At 45.6% G+C, this 19,951-nt stretch overlaps 1 protein-coding gene across 1 annotated transcript in view; it reads right to left on the bottom strand.

Moving 5' to 3' along the window:
* The window catches only part of WDFY4 (WDFY family member 4), a 236,835-nt gene that overhangs the window by 174,993 nt on the left and 41,891 nt on the right, over positions 1-19,951 (bottom strand). Inside the window, exons 12-13 of the mRNA XM_084634805.1 lie at positions 16,430-17,043; positions 6,338-6,431 (exon numbers count right to left, since the gene is read on the bottom strand). Of these exons, the coding sequence (XP_084490931.1) occupies positions 6,338-6,431; positions 16,430-17,043 (708 nt within the window). The remainder of the gene's footprint in view (positions 1-6,337; positions 6,432-16,429; positions 17,044-19,951) is intronic.

The following is a 19,951-nucleotide window of genomic DNA, read 5'->3' as shown; positions in this document are numbered from 1 at the left end:
AGACTGCGGAGATAAAGCTAATCTGTAAGATTGGTTAAATGATGAACTGTGTGACAGGTTTTGAATGAAGGAGTCAACTCCTCCACCTCCAGTCATCACTGAACGACTCTACAAACTGATCACGAGGAACATTCAGCACAGGAATACATTTTAAAAAGTGTTGTTCCCCCCAGGAAATACATTCTTTGTACTTCCTGGTTCACTGACAAGAGCACGGAATGCATCTTTCTGTGACGTCACAAAGACCAGGCCCGGCAGTGACACTTCTGGCATCTGAGAGGCTTCATCCTGGGAAATCATCCAGAAAGCAGGAAATGCCGAGATAACTTTAAAGAGGAGAAGCAATATGTAAAAGTTCAATATAAATATCTTTCTGTGGCAAATGCCCTGCGCCACAAAGCTTGCTTAGGGGGGACGGTAAATAAGTTTATTTTGCCATTAGCTTTCCAAATAGGCATCAATTTCATTTTGACACTGATGATTTTGCATTTAAGGAAAGAGAATATTTGCTTTGCATAAACGGGGTCATTACAATGAATGGACACAGTTTGCAAAAGCACCAGGGTTGAGTGTTCACATGAGTGATGCTCGATAAATTTCCTTTAAAGACTCAAACAGCACCTCTGCCTTTTTTTTTTTTAAGGGCTTTTAGCAAATTTTCATGTCTCATTTGACATCCATATGTTTTTTTAATTGCCAGTAGAGATGACTGCAACACACAACCACAGATCTATTCTCATCAGCTGTTAATTGTCATACTGGTCAGGTCAGAAGAATAGGCTGCTGTGTGAGATCGAGTCTCCTGTCTGTCTTGCTACTTATTATCACTCTCAGTACATTGACATGCTCAGTGTTACTTCAGCAAATCACTGCTTTGGTCTGATAAAGGTCACCAAGAAGCAGCAAATCCAACTGGGAATGGATCCTATTTCCTTAGGTCAGAATCAGAATGCATTAATGTTTATTGAGCTCCACTAATGCTTCTGCAGAGCAGTGCTTGCTGGTTCCCCTCTTTGGTGAAATGGAAGGATTTGTATATGAAGCTGGACTGATTCCTTCAGGAAGATAACTCCATGCTCCATCCCAAAATGTTTTTACATGGCATTCAGACTAGCAAAGTGGTGCTCAGCGCCCACTCATTGTCCATCCCTGCTGTTGAAGAACATGCTGTTCAACTCAGCCCCAAACTCTAGGCCAAAAACCTTCTCCCAGACCTTTGTGTGGATCCTGACAGACATTTTGTTCTCCTTAGAAACAGGCTCCTACCTCTGGGAAAGCTGAACATCTGAGTCAAGATCCACTTCTGAGCTATCAGAGGAGAGCTTTGTCTTCTGTCATCTTCTGGTCTTCAGATGTGCCTCATGACAAAGCACAAGCGCTACCAGCCAGCCAGCTGTAAGAGCCCCCGTGGGCAGAGAGCCCAATCCAGTCCCCAATGAACTCAGCGGAAGCCCTTTCTATGATTTCAGCAAGAGTGGAATTGGGCACAGGGAGCATATGCCACAACACCACCACGGTATAGCCGCATAAGGGACTGAAAAACACAACTGACATCTCCATTCCTTGCTGCAGCTGCTTCCTGGGCTGTCAGGCAGAGAACACATAGTGAGCCACATGCAAGGATTCTTTCCTTGTTTGGAAGCAGAAATAAAGGAGCATTTATATGGCCAAACACATGCCAAAGCCCATTCCCCTTCCAGCAGGTAGGATGCTGCCCGTTTACAGGACGGATACCCTGAGTACATGGGGCCCACTGTTGGAAAGGTCCAACCATAAAACATTCCAGCTACCTCCAATACGACTCCCAAACCAGCGTATGGATGGGAAGGGAAGAACAACTGGCACGCTGTGTCCAGTGTGACGTGCACACAGGGTGCCACAGCCCCCTGCTGGCTTTTCAAGAGGTTTCCTCATTTCCCTTCTATCTGCTACCACTCCACCAGAGTTATTGACAGAGTTATTTATCTGTCAGGGCTCCTTGAGCTACAGCTTTTGCACAAGACCATGACCCCCTGATGCCTGAGTAGCTCGCTGCTCCGCCAGTGGGCTCCCAGCACTGTTCAATACCAGGAATGTGTCAGAGGCTAACACCAGAAAGCTGACACAGCCATGGCAGAGCTTCAGTCTATTGTGTCTCACCCATCACCAGAGAATTTCGGGAGACTACATCATAATCGCGGGTTACACTAGGAGGCAGAAAAACCTCAGAAGCACTAGCTGCTAGTACAGCTTGTATGCAGAACAAATTTGGCCCAGAAATCACAGCAAGAATAAAATATGGAGATTCACACAATCAGCTTCACAGAGTTCATCTTCAGATTATAATGAGACTTCAAATCACATATATTAAGGAAGGCAGCATGTTCTACCAGACAGAAGCAGAGGACTTAGAGAGACAGGTTCTATTCCTGTCTGTGTTGCCGATGTGATCTTGGGCTAGTCACTTCACCTCTCTATGCTTCTATTTGCCCTCCCACCCTTTCTCGCATCTGTTTAGATTGCAAGCATTTCAGGACAGGGACTGCCTCTTATTAAGCGTGTACAATGGGGCTCTGATCTCCATTGTTATAATACTAAATAAATTACAACTACTACTGATTCCTTATCCAATGAGAGAAGGGGGAAGAAGAAAAGAGAAGGGAAGGAAAGATTAATAGATTTAAATATGTTATTGAGACTGATGGAATTTGTTTCCCAGCTCTTCATATTTTTAATAACACTGCCATCTACTGAAAGTCTGTGGGGTTTTCATTTTCCCTGCCTCATCCAGCAGAGCTGCAGAGCCAGCTCTGATACAGCGACTTCCCTGACAGCTCCTCTCTCACATCCAATTAACTGTTCTACTTGTTTTTCAGAAATTAATTACAGTAATTGTCGAAATTTTAATAGCTGCTGGCTTGGCTTGCAATGAAGAGTCAAGAAACATCAGCAGTTAATTACACTCCCACCTTCCAGAGATGCTGATGAGGAATCTGGTTTTATTCCAAACCTCCCGTTTATATGCTTGTTGAATCCAAATAGTTCAGAAAAGGCAGCAGACATACACTGGATAATTTGCTCGTTCGGTCAGGATGTGTGTGGGGCGAGCCTTAAAAAAGGAAATTTCACCTGAGCAGATTCCTAGTTGTGATGAAGCTAACTGCGTGCCCATTTCCTGTTAATTGCTGCACCAGTCTGTAACTCCTAGTAAGAGGCCAGGGCTTGATCCTGATCTTACGTATACCATAATTGCCCTGGTATCACCCCACCGGCTTAAGCGATTGACATCAGTGTAATCAAGAGCAGAATTGAGCCCCAGGACTGCAAACAGAAAAATGCATCATGCATTGCTGGAGAGAGATACCAGGGAAAGTGCTGATCCCAAGTAGGGTAACCAAATGTCCTGATTTTATAGCGACAGTCCCAATTTTGGGGTCTTTTTCTTATATAGGCTCCTATTACCCCCCACCCCTGTCTCGATTTTTCACATTTGCTCACCCTAATCCCAAGTGTTGGCCCAAACAACAGCTGCTGTGTTGTACATGCACGAGATGCGCTGCAGGACAGGTGAGGTGCGGGAAGCCCATTCCCTCTCATGTGGGCTCTTGGGTCCTAGGAGAATGATGCGGAGTGGGGAGTACCTACCCAGATGGGGCATATCTGGATTGAGAAAAGCACCTCCCTGGTTTCTGCTGTGTGCTAGCCAGTGGGTGAGAGAGTTTTAACCCCATCCATAGAGCAGAGCTCACAGCGGTCACTAGTGAGTATATTGCGCCCAGAGCGCTATGCCCGCCACTGGCCTCTGCAGTGGCAAGTGGGAGGCTGCAGGAGGGAAGGGTTTGTAGTTAGCACCAGGAGGTCAGTCCGTGTGCACATGGCTGGAATGCCAAGTTGCAGCACCTCTGTAAATAGGTGCTTTACTAAGGAGTCCATGTAGTTTACATGGAACAGACATGCCTCCTGGGACACCCACAGGAGTGCCACCCCATTTTCCTTTTCCCAGCACAATCCGCCCCCCCAGGGATGCCTGCAAAGAGACCCCCATACCACAGGCCCTTACTCTCTCTCACACACACACCTCCCCCCCAAACCCGTGAAGACAGTGGCAGAAGCAGCTGTCCATATATGCAGCTTACTTTGTTAGATCAGGCCTTTAAATCCACCCTTTATATGTTCTTAACTGAATACATTCACATGCTTTTAAAGCAGCAGCATTAACTCCCGCCAAGATAGACGGTTCTTAGCAATTAATGACCAACCAGGCAAAGCCCTGAGATCTCAACTCCCTCCAACTAATGACATTTGCTATTATTATATATTATTTGTATTATGGTAGCACAGTGGTGCCCTAGCATGTAAGTGGCCGCCCCTTTATATTAGGAACTAGAGGCTCAGAAGCATTCAGCACCCACAGTTGGAGCCACACAGTTTAGAGAAGTGAGCTCAGTGGGTGCTGAGCACTTCTGTGGGTGCTGAGCTTCTGAAAACCAGTCCCTGAGCTCTTTGGAAAATCTGGCCCCAGGACTCAATCCAAGGCCACTACAGATCAGATGTGCTTGGAGGAAATTGATTCGCCTCAAAAGGAGGAAGAACAAGGAGTTGACTGTGTGGTACTTTGCTAGTAGAAATCAGTAAAGCTGTTTGGAGAAGATAAGATCCAAGGTGACCCGTTGTCCTAGACTCAGCTGAATCAAACCCAGCCCTTTTCTGGGCCATGGAATGGTGCCCTTTCATTCCCGCCTCCCCTCCCCCAACTGTGTGATTCTGCACTCCCTGGCTCCTGGTGGGATGGCAGCAAGAATCCCAGAATTCTACAGGAGAGGCAGATCTTCCTGGATTTCCCCTCAGCCTAACCCAGGAAGTGCCGGGAGTTTTGAGTATGGCCTTGTAACGCAGCTGACCTCAGCTCCACAAAGAGGCAGGTACACATCCCAAACTTGAAAATTTATCCAAAAATGTTCTTGCCCATCTCTATCTGCCACCCTCTCCATTAAACTTCCACACTGCGATCACATCAGCCTTGTAAACAAAACAGAGTCAGACATAGCCAGTAGTTGGATGGGTGTTGCAGAAAGAGAGGAAGGAGGGGCCAGTAGTGAGGGCACTACCATTTGATACATGGGAAACGTGGGTTCTATTCATGTTCTGCCACAGATTTCAAGTGTGACCTATGACCTTGTCATTTACTCCCTGTGACTCAGTTTCCCAATCTGTCAAATGGGGATAACAGCACTTCCCTACCACACAGGAGGGTGTGAGGGTAAATACATTAGCTACACGGAAGACAAAATAGTCCAGTGATGGGGGCTATAAAAGATAAGAAAGGGTTAATTTAGGAGAGGATGCTTTTGGATGAGATGTGACCCTAAAGTCCAATGCAACTCAGAAGTCCCTCCTGCTTTAACCAACCTGTCCCTTGCCCCTTTATTTGAAAGATGTGGCTTTGCTTGCACTGGCTAAAGAAAGAGCATGAATCCATGCACTCCTGAACACCTCGGGCTATTAACAATCCAAATCAGACAGAAGCCTGGTCTCTGATCACTGTTAATTTGATGGCAGTTAGAGACCCACTCATCTGAAAAGCAGAGTCGTTAGCCCCAGCTGTCCTGGACAAAGTGGGTGTCTTCTTCCGACTCTACCCCAATCCCCCCTGCGGTTATCAATGGATTTGACATTCTTCCTGTACTAAACTGTTCTGTAAGCTGCTGTGCCTCTGTTAAACAGCAGCCATATGCAGCCCCAGAGGTGGCTGCATTTTAGTGGTGACTGAAGTGATCGTTGAGCATAACCAGACCCATTTATGACTAGCCATGGGAAGCACTGAGGACACAGAGGGACCAATCCCTCCGTCTCCATTATTGCTCTGGGAGGGAAATAAATTGCTGCTGACCAGAGGGTGCAGCTTATTCCCCCATCCCCTCGTGCCTGATCAGATGCTCTGGCCAGCTAGTAGAGGGAATGGAACCAAGCCTCCACCTAGCAGCCCTCTTATTTGCTGCAGGGAGTATCCAGAGAGCAGCAGGGGCTGTATTCTGCACCAGATCAGAACCCAAGGACACAGTCTAGCTGATGTGAGAGATCCTTTAATGTGAATGGTGCTATATAAATGCAAGTTTTTAATCAACCCACAGGGCACTGCTTTCCTAAATGTAAAGATCCATTAATTCTGGCTCTATGATCTCCCTGGAAGAAGAGCTCTTCTGTTGTTCTTGCCCCGATGAGAACAATGAACTATTTCTCTGCTAGTTATCTGGACTGATTTCAGTGATGCTTGTGTACAGGAGTGAATGGTACTTAGGGGCCAGGTCAAAGGGGTGGAGGAAAGACAGCTCAAAGCACCATCTAGACAGAGATTTACCTCAGGGTGTTCCTCCTTGTAGAGCTTTGGAAGCAGCCTCACCATGACACAGACAGCACCTGGATGTATAATGGCACAGTTTCCCCCTTCCAACCTGCAGGAAAAATATGAGGAGAAACTGTAACAACATTACTGATAAGGTCACACAAGGTGAGCCAGTTCCCCAGCAGATAACCACATTGTTCTTTGCTTGCATTGACCAGATTCAGTGCTAAAAAATAAACCAATGGATCAGCAACCTGGGATGGCCAGAAACAGAACCACCACCAAGATGCACCTTCTAGAAGCACCAAAAGGTATAACCAAAGCTCAAATCTGACCTTGTGGATCATGACGCGAAAGACACCCAGGTGTGCAGAACCATTTTTCAAATGACCCAGGCTTGAAGAATTTGCTCCAGAAGGAGTAAGCTACAAAAAGTCTCAGATGCCTCCAGAGCCGGTGCCACATTCTCTATTACTGAGATCCCAAGATCACAACCTAGGATCCAGCACTGAGCAAGATCTCTAGGATTCCCCAAACCAAGAGCAGCAAGTGGGGAAGGTACAGAGCATAAATAAACTCAGAATGCCTTCCTGAGCAACTAAACCCTTCCCCAAACATCAAACCAACTCAGAACCTGCCTAGAGGGGGAGAAAGAGTTTGTGTTTATTTACTTTTCCCCACCATTTTTCATTTTTGCCACATGCCTCTGCCCATTCAGGGAGAGGAAAATGAAGCATCAAAATTCACAGGGAAGTCTGCTCACGGCATTTTACTGGCTAGAAGAAGGACATTCCAGTAACATGATGACAGAGCTGCTTTTTCATGAGATTTCTAGCTCAGGCTTTGTAGGCTCAGGATGTTTGGAGAAGCACACAAATTTCTAGCTGAACCAAAGCTCCAGCCAGATGAAAGATGTGGGCTGTACAGCAATGTTCCCTCTAATTTTTGACAGGCCGTGTGCGCAAAAAATTTCTTCTGTGCAAATCGTGCTTCTGTGCAAATTTTTGTGCATGTGGTGTTCTGCCATGTGCGCGGGGTTTAGGATCTATGTGCGCGCGCACAGCTTAGAGGGAACGGTGCTGCACAGTATTATCAGATACACTGTTCTTTCCAATAGATCCTGGTGGACGAAACTCAGACAGTGTCTGCCAGCGCTATCCGGATGTGAAAATAAAACAGCAAGCGCTATCAAACTGTGTAAAACAGGAAGAATAAATAACAGGATAGGAATAAAAAAGGCCTTTATAATGAAACTAAGAGAGAAAAATGTCTAACAAACACCCTGTTTACCATTTCCAGGAGCCAATGCTAACAGACCAGTGCAAAGTGACTAATGTGAGACACTGCCCCACAGTGACCAATGACTATTACTGCACCCTCAAGGCAAATACTTATTAAATAGTGCTTGCAGAAAAAAATTACTTGTTTGTTATTCTTTAAGCTTAATAAGTCAGCTCCAGTGCAAATGCTGCAATTCCACTGATTTCACATCTACACCAAGGAGGAATGTGGCTCTGGTGTTTGATGGCTAAACAAGCAAGGAGGCACCTTTTTTAAACAAACACAAAATTTTGGTGAAATCCTGGCCCCACTGACATCAAGGGCAAAACTCTCATTAAATTTACTGGGGCCAGGATTTCATTATTTGTAGTTTTTATTCTTTGGCTGTGCTCCTTCAGCCAAATTCATCTGCTGCATAAGGCAGTTGAAATCAAGGGAATTCGTTACACCAGGGAGAAAGTGAGCCCTTGTGATTGGGGATGTTATAACACCGAACCTGCCAGCAAAACTGTAGAAGAGACAACGTCAAGCAGTGTCACCAACTATCACCATTCTATCAATATATGGTGCCTTTTTAAAGCTCCAGCTCCCGGAGTCCTGTGATTACACGAGAAACTCAGCTTTCATTTAAAAAAGAAAGACGTTTCTAGCACTCGTGGTTGTAGAGAAAAACTGGAAAACCAGCCCCTGCTAGGCTCAAACACTAGGAGGTAAATGAAAAGAGCTAAATTCATGATTTTAAAAAATGTTAAGCCTCTCTCCTGATTTTTAGAGCCTGACTTATGATTTCTGAATGCTTTGGGTTGACAATGCTGTCCAAGTGCCCAAATAGTGCCATAATTATGGATGGGCTAGATCACAAAGAAGAACCAGCTTGAATCTCTGCCCATTCCTGAACTGCACCTACAAGGTCTGCATACAACCCCCCTTCCCCAATCATCCAAAAGACCTGTTCTGATTCTTGGATTTACAAAGTTACCCTAAGCTCAGCTGTAAAAAGTATGTGAACGTTCATAAGAGGTTACAATAACAATGAAACATAGGTCAAGTTATTTTCAATAAATGACTATTGTAATAGGTGCAACAAAACCAGATGGAGAAACTGTATAAGTCTAATGAAAACGGCTACTGATATAAGTCAAGGACTGTGGTGAAATCATATTTGGTACAAAAATAAAATTTGGGAACAAAGTTACTATGCCAAGCTGGGCCTTATGGAAATGAGTTTAACTGGTGGACAAAATAATGAGGACACAATGTTCCAAACCTTTTACTCCTTTTTGGCGTTCTTAAGAAGAGACTTTGAGGGATTAAAAAAAAATTCATCTTCCTCCCCTCCCAGCTTGTTCCCCGACCTGCCAGCATTGCAACTCATCTCGACCCATCTAAGGGACTTTCTTCCTGACAGAAAGCCGGCTGGCCTTGCTCTTGCTTAATGAACTTTGTTTCACCTTTCAGAGTAGCAGCCGTGTTAGTCTGTATTCGCAAAAAGAAAAGGAGGACTTGTGGCACCTTAGAGACTAACCAATTTATTAGAGCATAAGCTTTCGTGAGCTACAGCTCACTTCCTCAGATGCATATCGTGGAAACTGCAGCAGGCTTTATATATACACAGAGAATATGAAACAATACCTATTCCCACCCCACTGTCCTGCTGGTAATAGCTTATCTAAAGTGATTTCCAGCACAAATCCAGGTTTTCTCACCCTCCACCCCCCCACACAAATTCACTCTCCTGCTGGTGATAGCCCATCCAAAGTGACAACTCTTTACACAATGTGCATGACAATCAAGCTGGGCTATTTCCTGCATAAATCCAGGTTCTCACATCCCCCCCACCCCCATACACACACAAACTCACTCTCCTGCTGGTAATAGCTCATCCAAACTGACCACTCTTCAAGTTAAAATCCAAGTTAAACCAGAACATCTGGGGGGGGGGGGGGTAGGAAAAAACAAGAGGAAACAGGCTACCTTGCATAATGACTTAGCCACTCCAAGTCTCTATTTAAGCCTAAATTAATAGTATCCAATTTGCAAATGAATTCCAATTCAGCAGTTTCTCGCTGGAGTCTGGATTTGAAGTTTTTTTGTTTTAAGATAGCGACCTTCATGTCTGTGATCGCGTGACCAGAGAGATTGAAGTGTTCTCCGACTGGTTTATGAATGTTACAATTCTTGACATCTGATTTGTGTCCATTTATTCTTTTACGTAGAGACTGTCCAGTTTGACCAATGTACATGGCAGAGGGGCATTGCTGGCACATGATGGCATATATCACATTGGTGGATGTGCAGGTGAACGAGCCTCTGATAGTGTGGCTGATGTTATTAGGCCCTGTGATGGTGTCCCCTGAATAGATATGTGGGCACAGTTGGCAACGGGCTTTGTTGCAAGGATAAGTTCCTGGGTTAGTGGTTCTGTTGTGTGGTATGTGGTTGTTGGTGAGTATTTGCTTCAGGTTGCGGGGCTGTCTGTAGGCAAGGACTGGCCTGTCTCCCAAGATTTGTGAGAGTGTTGGGTCATCCTTTAGGATAGGTTGTAGATCCTTAATAATGCGTTGGAGGGGTTTTAGTTGGGGGCTGAAGGTGACGGCTAGTGGCGTTCTGTTATTTTCTTTGTTAGGCCTGTCCTGTAGTAGGTAACTTCTGGGAACTCTTCTGGCTCTATCAATCTGTTTCTTTACTTCTGCAGGTGGGTATTGTAGTTGTAAGAAAGCTTGACAGAGATCTTGTAGGTGTTTGTCTCTGTCTGAGGGGTTGGAGCAAATGCGGTTGTATCGCAGAGCTTGGCTGTAGACGATGGATCGTGTGGTGTGGTCAGGGTGAAAGCTGGAGGCATGCAGGTAGGAATAGCGGTCAGTAGGTTTCCGGTATAGGGTGGTGTTTATGTGACCATTGTTTATTAGCACTGTAGTGTCCAGGAAGTGGATCTCTTGTGTGGACTGGACCAGGCTGAGGTTGGTGGTGGGATGGAAATTGTTGAAATCATGGTGGAATTCCTCAAGGGCTTCTTTTCCATGGGTCCAGATGATGAAGATGTCATCAATATAGCGCAACCAATGTGATATATGCCATCATGTGCCAGCAATGCCCCTCTGCCATGTACATTGGTCAAACTGGACAGTCTCTACGTAAAAGAATAAATGGACACAAATCAGATGTCAAGAATTGTAACATTCATAAACCAGTCGGAGAACACTTCAATCTCTCTGGTCACGCGATCACAGACATGAAGGTCGCTATCTTAAAACAAAAAAACTTCAAATCCAGACTCCAGCGAGAAACTGCTGAATTGGAATTCATTTGCAAATTGGATACTATTAATTTAGGCTTAAATAGAGACTTGGAGTGGCTAAGTCATTATGCAAGGTAGCCTGTTTCCTCTTGTTTTTTCCTACCCCCCCCCCCAGATGTTCTGGTTTAACTTGGATTTTAACTTGAAGAGTGGTCAGTTTGGATGAGCTATTACCAGCAGGAGAGTGAGTTTGTGTGTGTATGGGGGTGGGGGGGATGTGAGAACCTGGATTTATGCAGGAAATAGCCCAGCTTGATTGTCATGCACATTGTGTAAAGAGTTGTCACTTTGGATGGGCTATCACCAGCAGGAGAGTGAATTTGTGTGGGGGGGTGGAGGGTGAGAAAACCTGGATTTGTGCTGGAAATCACTTTAGATAAGCTATTACCAGCAGGACAGTGGGGTGGGAATAGGTATTGTTTCATATTCTCTGTGTATATATAAAGCCTGCTGCAGTTTCCACGATATGCATCTGAGGAAGTGAGCTGTAGCTCACGAAAGCTTATGCTCTAATAAATTGGTTAGTCTCTAAGGTGCCACAAGTCCTCCTTTTCTTTTTGTTTCACCTGTGAGTGCTGAAAGTCATCACATTAGGACATCCACTCCTCAGCCCATCAGTGGGGAGATCAAATTACCAGCACCACAAAGGCTCCTGTGATCCTATATTATATTCCCTTCCCTTGTTGTGTGACTTTCTCACCCCGCTGATTCTTTCCTCCTAGCCTCTCTCACTCTCTTGGCTTTTCATCGAATCCTGAAGTCAACTATTCTGTGTTCATCCAAACCTGCCTCGCCTAAGGAAAGAGAATCCAACCAGACCATCACTAACCAGGATCAAAGCAGCAGGTCTCATGGTTGACTTGCCAGCCAAAGCATCCACTTGTAACTAACCAGCGGTCCCGAGTTCCCAAAACATCAAACACAAGACGTATTTCCCCAACTTTTCTATCCTGTCTCTCCTCCTCCTTGGGTTTGTCTGCTTGTTAAGAGCAGGATAAGTGAATGCCCTCTACACACCAGGATGTAATAAAATTAACCCTTTGCTTTTCATCAAGGGAAAGTTCTGAAAATAAAAGACTCTGATATTCTGACTCCAAAAGGAAACAGATTTCAATAAGGTCTGACGACATTTGTTTTGCACAATCACTCACCAAAGTTTCAACAGAAATACTAGTTTTACCTTCATGTGTTAAATCAATAAAGTTTCAATCTGAATGAAAGCTTTTGGGCTGTTTGCCACGTAAATGAGGAACACCAAGCACTCTGTTTAAAAACAACCCCAAACCCAAGGTTGCCAACCCTCCAGAGTTGTCCTGGAGTCTCCATGAATTAAAGATTATGTTATGGGATAAAACCGCCACGAATACTTCCACCAAACTAGACAACCCTACCTGCATATCACTGTTTAATGTTGGACAGTGAAAGGGTTTATAAACACCTTTAACTCTTTAGGCCTTTCAGAGCAATTTCAGTACAACACCTACCTACCTCCCCCATGATCTTCCAATAGGCCTCATCTCCCTGCCTACCACACTCCAACAGGCCACAGCTCCCGCCCCACTACTACCCTGTGAAAGGCCGTCTCCCTCTCCCCACTGCATGGCCCTGCCCGAGGCCATCAGGTGCCATCACATTGTTGATCCCAAATCCAGTCGGGAGGCACAGCTATTTAAAACTAAGACAGAGGGGGCGCTGGGGACAAAGCGAGCTGCCCCGTTGAAACTTTGCTTAATGACTCTTCAGCAAGTCTATGGATAGGCAGTTGCAGCCACCATTCTGCAGCAGGGGGCAATCTGGTTCCCAGAGATCAGCCTCCATTAAAACAGCTTGCAGCAAAATATTCTCTCTAATCACAGGAACGCAGGAGGGAAAGCACGCATCTGTCACACAAATTGCTCAAGGCATTTGCACTGGAGCCAGAAACCCCCCGCATCTTCTCATAGGCCATAGCCTGTGGATGGAACTGTGGAGTGGTTTCAAAGGAGTTTGTCCTCACTCAAAGAGGCTGCACTTCAGATGAGATTGAAGGGCCCAATCCTGCATGGCTCTGCACCCTGTATAGTCATTTATAGTAGGGCAAAGCGGGCGTGGAATACTACCAGATCAGAATAGCAGGATTTCACACCCACTGGGCACACGGGGAAGTGACTGCAGAAGTCACCAGGCCCTTGGACTTCACCCCCTCCTTTCCCCACGCACCTACTTTTCACTAACTTTTCAGTGCTCGCCTGCAGGTTGGGGCCTCAGAGGCCACGCATGGTTGTTGCACATTGGTTCCCCCTATAGACCTGCCCCACCTAGAAGAGCACCGGAGGCTGCAGCCTCTTATGGGGGAGGTGCGAAAAGGGAGAAGTGGCTAAAGGGAAGCTGCAGGTTCTCAGGAAAGCCAACTGTGTGCGCTGGATTTCCCATGTCTATTTGCAGAGCATTCAGAGCTGAGGCCTAGGCAGTGGCAGTGAAAGTTTCCCCACCCTCTTTGCAAGCCTCTTGGCTTCTGAGCTCAGCACCCTCCTCTGCTGATGCCTCTGGTGAACATGGCTCCGCTCATGTCTCCATGCACCATCTCCTCCAGGCTCAAGGGAGCTCAAAAAGCTGAAAGAGAAGGAGGACTTGTGGCACCTTAGAGACTAACACATTTATTTGAGCATAAGTTTTCGTGAGTTACAGCTCACTTCATCGGATGCATTCAGTGGAAAATACACTGGGGAGATTTTATATACACAGAGAACATGAAACAATGGGTGTTACCACACACACGGTAACGAGAGTGATCAGGTAAGGTGAGCTATTACCAGCAGGAGAGAAAAAAAACCTTTTGTAGTGATAATCAAGATGGGTCATTTCCAGCAGTTGACAAGAACGTGTGAGGAACTGTGGTGGTGGTGGTGGGGGGGAATAAACATGGGGAAATAGTTTTTAATGACACATCCACTGCGAGTCTTTATTCAAGCCTAAGTTAATGGTGTCCAGTTTGCAAACTAATTCCAATTCAACAGTCTCTCATTGGAGTCTGTTTTTGAAGTTTTGATGTCAAGAATTATAACATTCAAAAACCAGTCAGTGAACACTTCAGTCTCTCTGGTCACTCGATTACAGACCTAAAAGTGGCAATTCTTCAACAAAAAAAATTTCAAAAACAGACTCCAACAAGAGACTGCTGAATTGGACTTAATTTGCAAACTGGACACCATTAACTTAGGCTTGAATAAAGACTGGGAGTGAATGTGTCATTACACAAAGTAAAACTATTTCCCCATGTTTATTCCCCCCCTTCCCCGTTCCTCACACGTTCTTGTCAACTGCTGGAAATAGCCCACCTTGATTATCACTACAAAAGGTTTTTTTTTCCTCTCCTGCTGGTAATAGCTCACCTTACCTGATCACTCTCATTACAGTGTGTATGGTAACACCCATTGTTTCATGTTCTCTGTGTATATAAATCTCCCCACTGTATTTTCCACTGAATGCATCCGATGAAGTGAGCTGTAGCTCACGAAAGCTTATGCTCAAATAAATTTGTTAGTCTCTAAGGTGCCACAAGTACTCCTTTTCTTTTTGCAGATACAGACTAACATGGCTGCTACTCTGAAACCTGTCAAAAAGCTGAGGCACCCAAAATCAGAGGCCACTTGTATCTGATTGATCCAGCCAGAGTCCCATAATACAACCCCACAGTTCCTAACTCAGTCCCTGGGAGGCAGTACTAGAGAGGGGTCCAAGTAGGGCTTTGCCCTGGGGCACTTCTAAGGCCTAGTGTCCCGGAGTAAGCATTCTAGTCCTTCCCTCTCATAAGGGAACCTAACTACAGGCTGGTGCATCTCAGTGCGCAAAACATGTCATCAGTGACATCGGGGAGGGGGAGCTGTCCACTGTCCTGCTGTCATCCAGCCAGAGCTGTTGCCTCATGACTCCTGGTTGCCAGTCATTCCTCCTGTCCCCTGCTGCTGCCAGTCCCAGCTTGGCTCTCTGCTTCTCACCCAGCCTCTGCCCCAGCTCAGCCCACTGCCCAGCCTGAGCGAGCCCCTTGTCTGCTGACCTAGGTCCCTCCAAGTCTCTCCTAGGCCAGGGGAAGAACACTAGCGAATATGCCACTCAGCTTAGTCACCAGAGCATTTCATCTGAATTAGCTGGCCCATCCCCAGTGGGAATTCCACCTTCAGTACAAACCAGGGGATCTCTTGTGACCTGATTGAAGCAATTCTGCTGGCCAAGGAAAACTACAAGGATTTTTCACACAGCTTCAGATAATGCACAGATGAATCACTGAGGGCCAAATGCTGAGGTGCTAACCCAGTCTGCACTTAGCACTTACTCGACCAAGGTTCCTATTAACTTCAATAAGCATTTCCTATGAGTCGGGACATCAAGGTTCGGCCTTTAAAGAAGGAAAATGACTAAGTCACATTTAAAGATAGCTGGAGACGCCTCCCTCCATGGCAACATGACCAGCTCTGTAATCCCTGCCGCCTGGTTTCTAGCTCCAACCAGAAATACAGTGGATAGTATGTAAGAGCACAGGGAGATCCGAGCTGCAGCCAGGGACACAGGAAACTGTCAGAGATTTCCCCTGTCTCTTAAGGGAAAAAATGTAACCGTTGCGGGAAGTCGCTACTTAATAAAAGATACCCAGAAACACAGAACTGACCTTCAAAGTGCTACGGAAATCTCCCGGCCTTCCCTGAATGTCTGGCTGCAGCCCTGACCTTCTTGTCTTGATATATATAATGAGGCAGACAGCATGGCTGCTTCCTTCTTCATGTTTCCGGTACAGAGCATTTGAAATAATAGTGATTTAGGCCTATTTACATTACACCCACTGACTGGAAGCAGTCTTCTATCCCATTGCAGGAGTCAACATTGATTTGGGTGGTTTCAAGCAGAGGCTAAAAAATGGTTTTCAAATTCCAGTGACCAATAGCTTCTCTCTGGTATTTGATCAAAGACACAGGATCACTCTCAAAGATCACCCGGTATGTAATCCAGACCCCAGGGATAAGCCAAAAAGCTCTCGTAGCCCCTTGTCCCACTGAACCAAACAATCATGTGCAGTGCTGTAGCCCTATTGGTCCCAGGATATTACAGAGGCAAGGTGGGTGAGGACAGATCTTTTATTGGACCGACCTCTGTTGGCAAAAGAGACACGCTTGTGCTACACCCACTTTGTCCCTCTGAAGTCAAACAGACATTTATGCTGCGATGTTTGCAGTCATTCACCTTTTATAAAGTGGCATTGTCTGCCAGCTAGAGCACAGGCCTGGGAGTGTGGACTCCTCAGCTTGATTCCTGACCCTCCCACTGACTCACTGTGTGACCGGGGGCAAGTCACACCACCTCTGGGCCTCGGTTTATGACCACTCTCCCTGTAAAATGCAGATAATACTATCAACCTGCAGCTCAGGGGGCTTTGTCAGGCTTATTTTACTACTACATGTAAAATGCTGTGGGGTCCTCAGTGACACCAGAGAACACCCAAGTATTACTGCTCTTGGATGCTGGGGTCTTTCTATAATAAAGAATCAAAGACCTACCTGTCTTCAGGGTCTGCCCATGCCCTGTAGTCGGAGGCAGCTAATTTATTCTCCAGTTGTTTGAAGCTAGTACAATGCCCCTCCTGTTGATCTTGTGGTCGCTTCTGAACATCCCATGGTGGTTCTTCTGCAGCAGGCTTTATCTCCGGGAGGAAGCTCGCCAGATGCAAGGTCCCTTTGATCATATGGTCAAGGAAACTCAGAATCTGTATGCAGATCTTGAGCCATGCTGGGAAAGGTTCTGACGAGTACAAGGCTGCATTCAAGAACTCTGCAAATGTCCTTCCTTTCTCGAGCTGCACGGGGACTTGCTGCCCCTCCTGTGTCCAGAAGCAGCCGAGTGAGCCGAGATCCTCCGCCAGCTTCTCAAAGAGGCCATTCCTTTGGAAGAAGTCACTGTTGATGGGGTCCAGATGCAGAGCAGCGGCTATCCCCTGAAGCGTGTACAAAACAAGCTCCAGGATGGGGCTATGCCCCGTGGCTGCCCATGCCCCAGACGGTGGGTCCTGTAATGCACCTTCCATGTCGGAGAGAAGGGACAGGAGTCCATTGAATCCACTGCATGTTCTGAAAGCCGAATGGCACTTGGGGTTCTCCAGGTTCCTCAGGAGAGACTGCGGCATCAGAGAGAAGGGAGTCAAAGCAAGCATTCAACCTCACATCACCTACGGTATCAAGTGGGACTAGACAATGCTCTCAGAATTTTGATTTCACTGAAATTTCAATTGTTGATCAAAAATGCGGGGGACAGGAGGAATGACATTTTTGCAAAACTTTCCCGCCTGTTTTTCAACCACCTCAAACATCAGCGATTTTAACATGTTTTCCGAAGGCATCTATGCAGCCAGCCCTGCAACTCGGGGATGGTGCTTACAAGGCTCCAACCCAGCAGGCGAAGTTCCAGTCCTAAACATGGCCTGTTGCTACCCTGTTTGGACAAAGCGGAGACCAGGAGTAGCCAACTTCCAGGAGAAGGGAGGATTCATGCTGCTCTTACAGGGAACTCTACGTCAACAGCACTAGAAGAGGTGCCCCCACTGCTTTCCCCAGAAGCCAGAGTATATCTGCTTTACTGCGGGGGGGGGCAGCTGCACCCATCTCCTCCTGACTCATAAAGAGCCCCCTGATGAGGTGGGGCAGGTTGGCGGGGTGCCCCAGAGCAGCGAGGCTTGGAGTGAATACCCAACAGAAATGCATGAGGCAGTTCACTCCGTCTCTGAGCTATCACTTCAGGTTGTCTGCAGATGTAGGCAGAGCTCACCACAACAGAGACTTTGCTCATGGTTGTGAGCTTTTCTTCACAACCAGGAGGGCTAGAAACCTACTTTTGTCTAAAAGTGAGAGCTGAGATTTCAGCGTAATCGCCTCACTCAAGGAGACAGGGCTATAGACATGGGCCCACAGTGCCAAGGCCTTAAACCAGCCCGGAGCATTCCACATACCTTAGAGCAGAGATTATTTTAAAGTGGTTTAAGCAAAACTCCTAGAGGCTGATGGGACTTTTCCAACAGAGTCTACTAATGGCTACAACCAATGTATTGAAAAATATTCCACATTCAATTAGCACGGATAGAGTGACCATACAGAGCCGTAATGGCCCATCAGGTGTTAACCAGAACCCAGCAACATAACATGGTCCAAAATATATTGCAGAGAGTAGGTTCTCCTAGCACTAAATAGGCAATAATAGTTTCCTGTCTCCCAGGGACAAACTTAGTTAATGCTTGTACAACCTTTTGGAGACAAAAAGTGCTGTGGGTCTGATCCAAAGGCCACGCATGTCGATAGGAGTCTTTCAGTGATTTCAATGGACTTTGTATCAGGCTATAAATGAGTGCCATGTATCACTGCATGTATTTAAAACCTAAGCCATTCCACTGTAAGTCAGAGATACTTTGGACCTGATTCGGGCCTCACTTACACTGGAATAATCTTGAGTGTAAAAATCAGTGAGAGAAGAATGAGGCCCAGTATATTTGCATCTAACCCATCCCTAACTTTTCCTCCTTGTGCAATTTATTAAATGCAGAAGCCACAAAAGATAAACAGAGGTAACACACTTGGCATTTGGGTTTGTCTCTTGCTACTTCGAAGAGCACTAAACCTTATGTTGGCCGAGAGTCACACAGAAAAGCCTCTCAAATCGAGAGGCTTAATTCCAAAGCCACTGAGGAGAAGCATTTCTATCATAAATATCTCTCTACAACAGGAGCTATTACAATGAGAAAGGGCTTGCCAGAACTGTAGGAAGGGGGACTTTATTACTGTCATTCAATTTCGCATGATAATGTATCAAACCAGGCAGAGACTCCTGAACAGGGAGTAAATTTAATAAGTTGGAGTTGAAGTTATCAGGATGGCTTTGACACATTTCAGGAAAGGTCAGCAGTAACAACATTTCCTCCAGCTCTAACTCAGTTACAATTTAATCGCCTATGAGTTAGTATTCCTCTGTCTTGAATCTATACAACTGGATGCCTGCTGGAAACTCCTAACTCAGTTATAGCTAACAGAATTTATTTCACATTCCATTATTTGTTATTCCTCATAATTGTCCACATGCCACTCTGGAATACGGGAGAGCTAATCACATTTGGGCTCGCAGTTTAACAGCTAAATATATATTAGCAAATCAATCTGAATTTGTGCCTAACACAATCACAGTCCCAAAGGGCACAGATAATAAATTAATTTGCTTACATTATGTTTTAACATGGTTATCATTTGTCAGAATTAGACATCAAAGTTGCATTTGTTCTCATATCAGTTCAGGAGCTGCACTTAACTTCTCCACAAACTACGGCAAAAGTTTGTTTGCTCAGGTCAGAGCAACAGGCTTTGTCCCCTGGTTTGTCAGATTGTTTTAATGAGCACAGTTACTGTACCACAAAGACTAGCTGCTGCATTAGCAGCTAAGAGGGGACTTCAAATACGGCCAGCTAATGAGTGTGGAATGCAATCCCAGCTTAATGCTCACAATGCTGCTGCTTTCTAGTTTGCCAACCAAGGGCCTAATCCAGAGTAAATTGTTGGGATTCTTTTCATTTACTTTATGGATTTTTGATCAGACCCTCTAGGAATGCATTAGAGAATATGAGTAAATTTCTTTCCATCCTCTTTATCACCTTCTCTCCAACTGAAACTAGATCCTTTTCTGATTTACACTGGTATATGTGAGCGATGACCCCATTGAGATCAATGGAGTTACACCTCTGCAAACGAAACATGAATCAAGCCATTTGTTTCATCCCCACACCCAACTCAACTGCTAACTTTACCCTGTTCTACTTCCTCTGACTTCCTCTTTGCAAGTCTCAGCTTCCTCTCCCATCTGTCTCTCTTTTCTCCTTCTGCCGTAGCTGTACTCAACAGTATGTACACTAAAAGAAAAGGAGTACTTGTGGCAGCTTAGAGACTAACAAATTGCATCCGATGAAGTGAGCTGTAGCTCACGAAAGCTTATGCTCAAATAAATTTGTTAGTCTCTAAGGTGCCACAAGTATTCCTTTTCTTTTTGCGAAT

This window comes from Lepidochelys olivacea (assembly GCF_965140295.1).
Source record: "Lepidochelys olivacea isolate rLepOli2 genome assembly, chromosome: 7".
NCBI lineage: Eukaryota > Metazoa > Chordata > Testudines > Cheloniidae > Lepidochelys > Lepidochelys olivacea.
The sequence above is the reverse complement of the archived record's forward strand: the minus strand, read 5'-3'. Positions and strand labels throughout refer to the sequence as shown.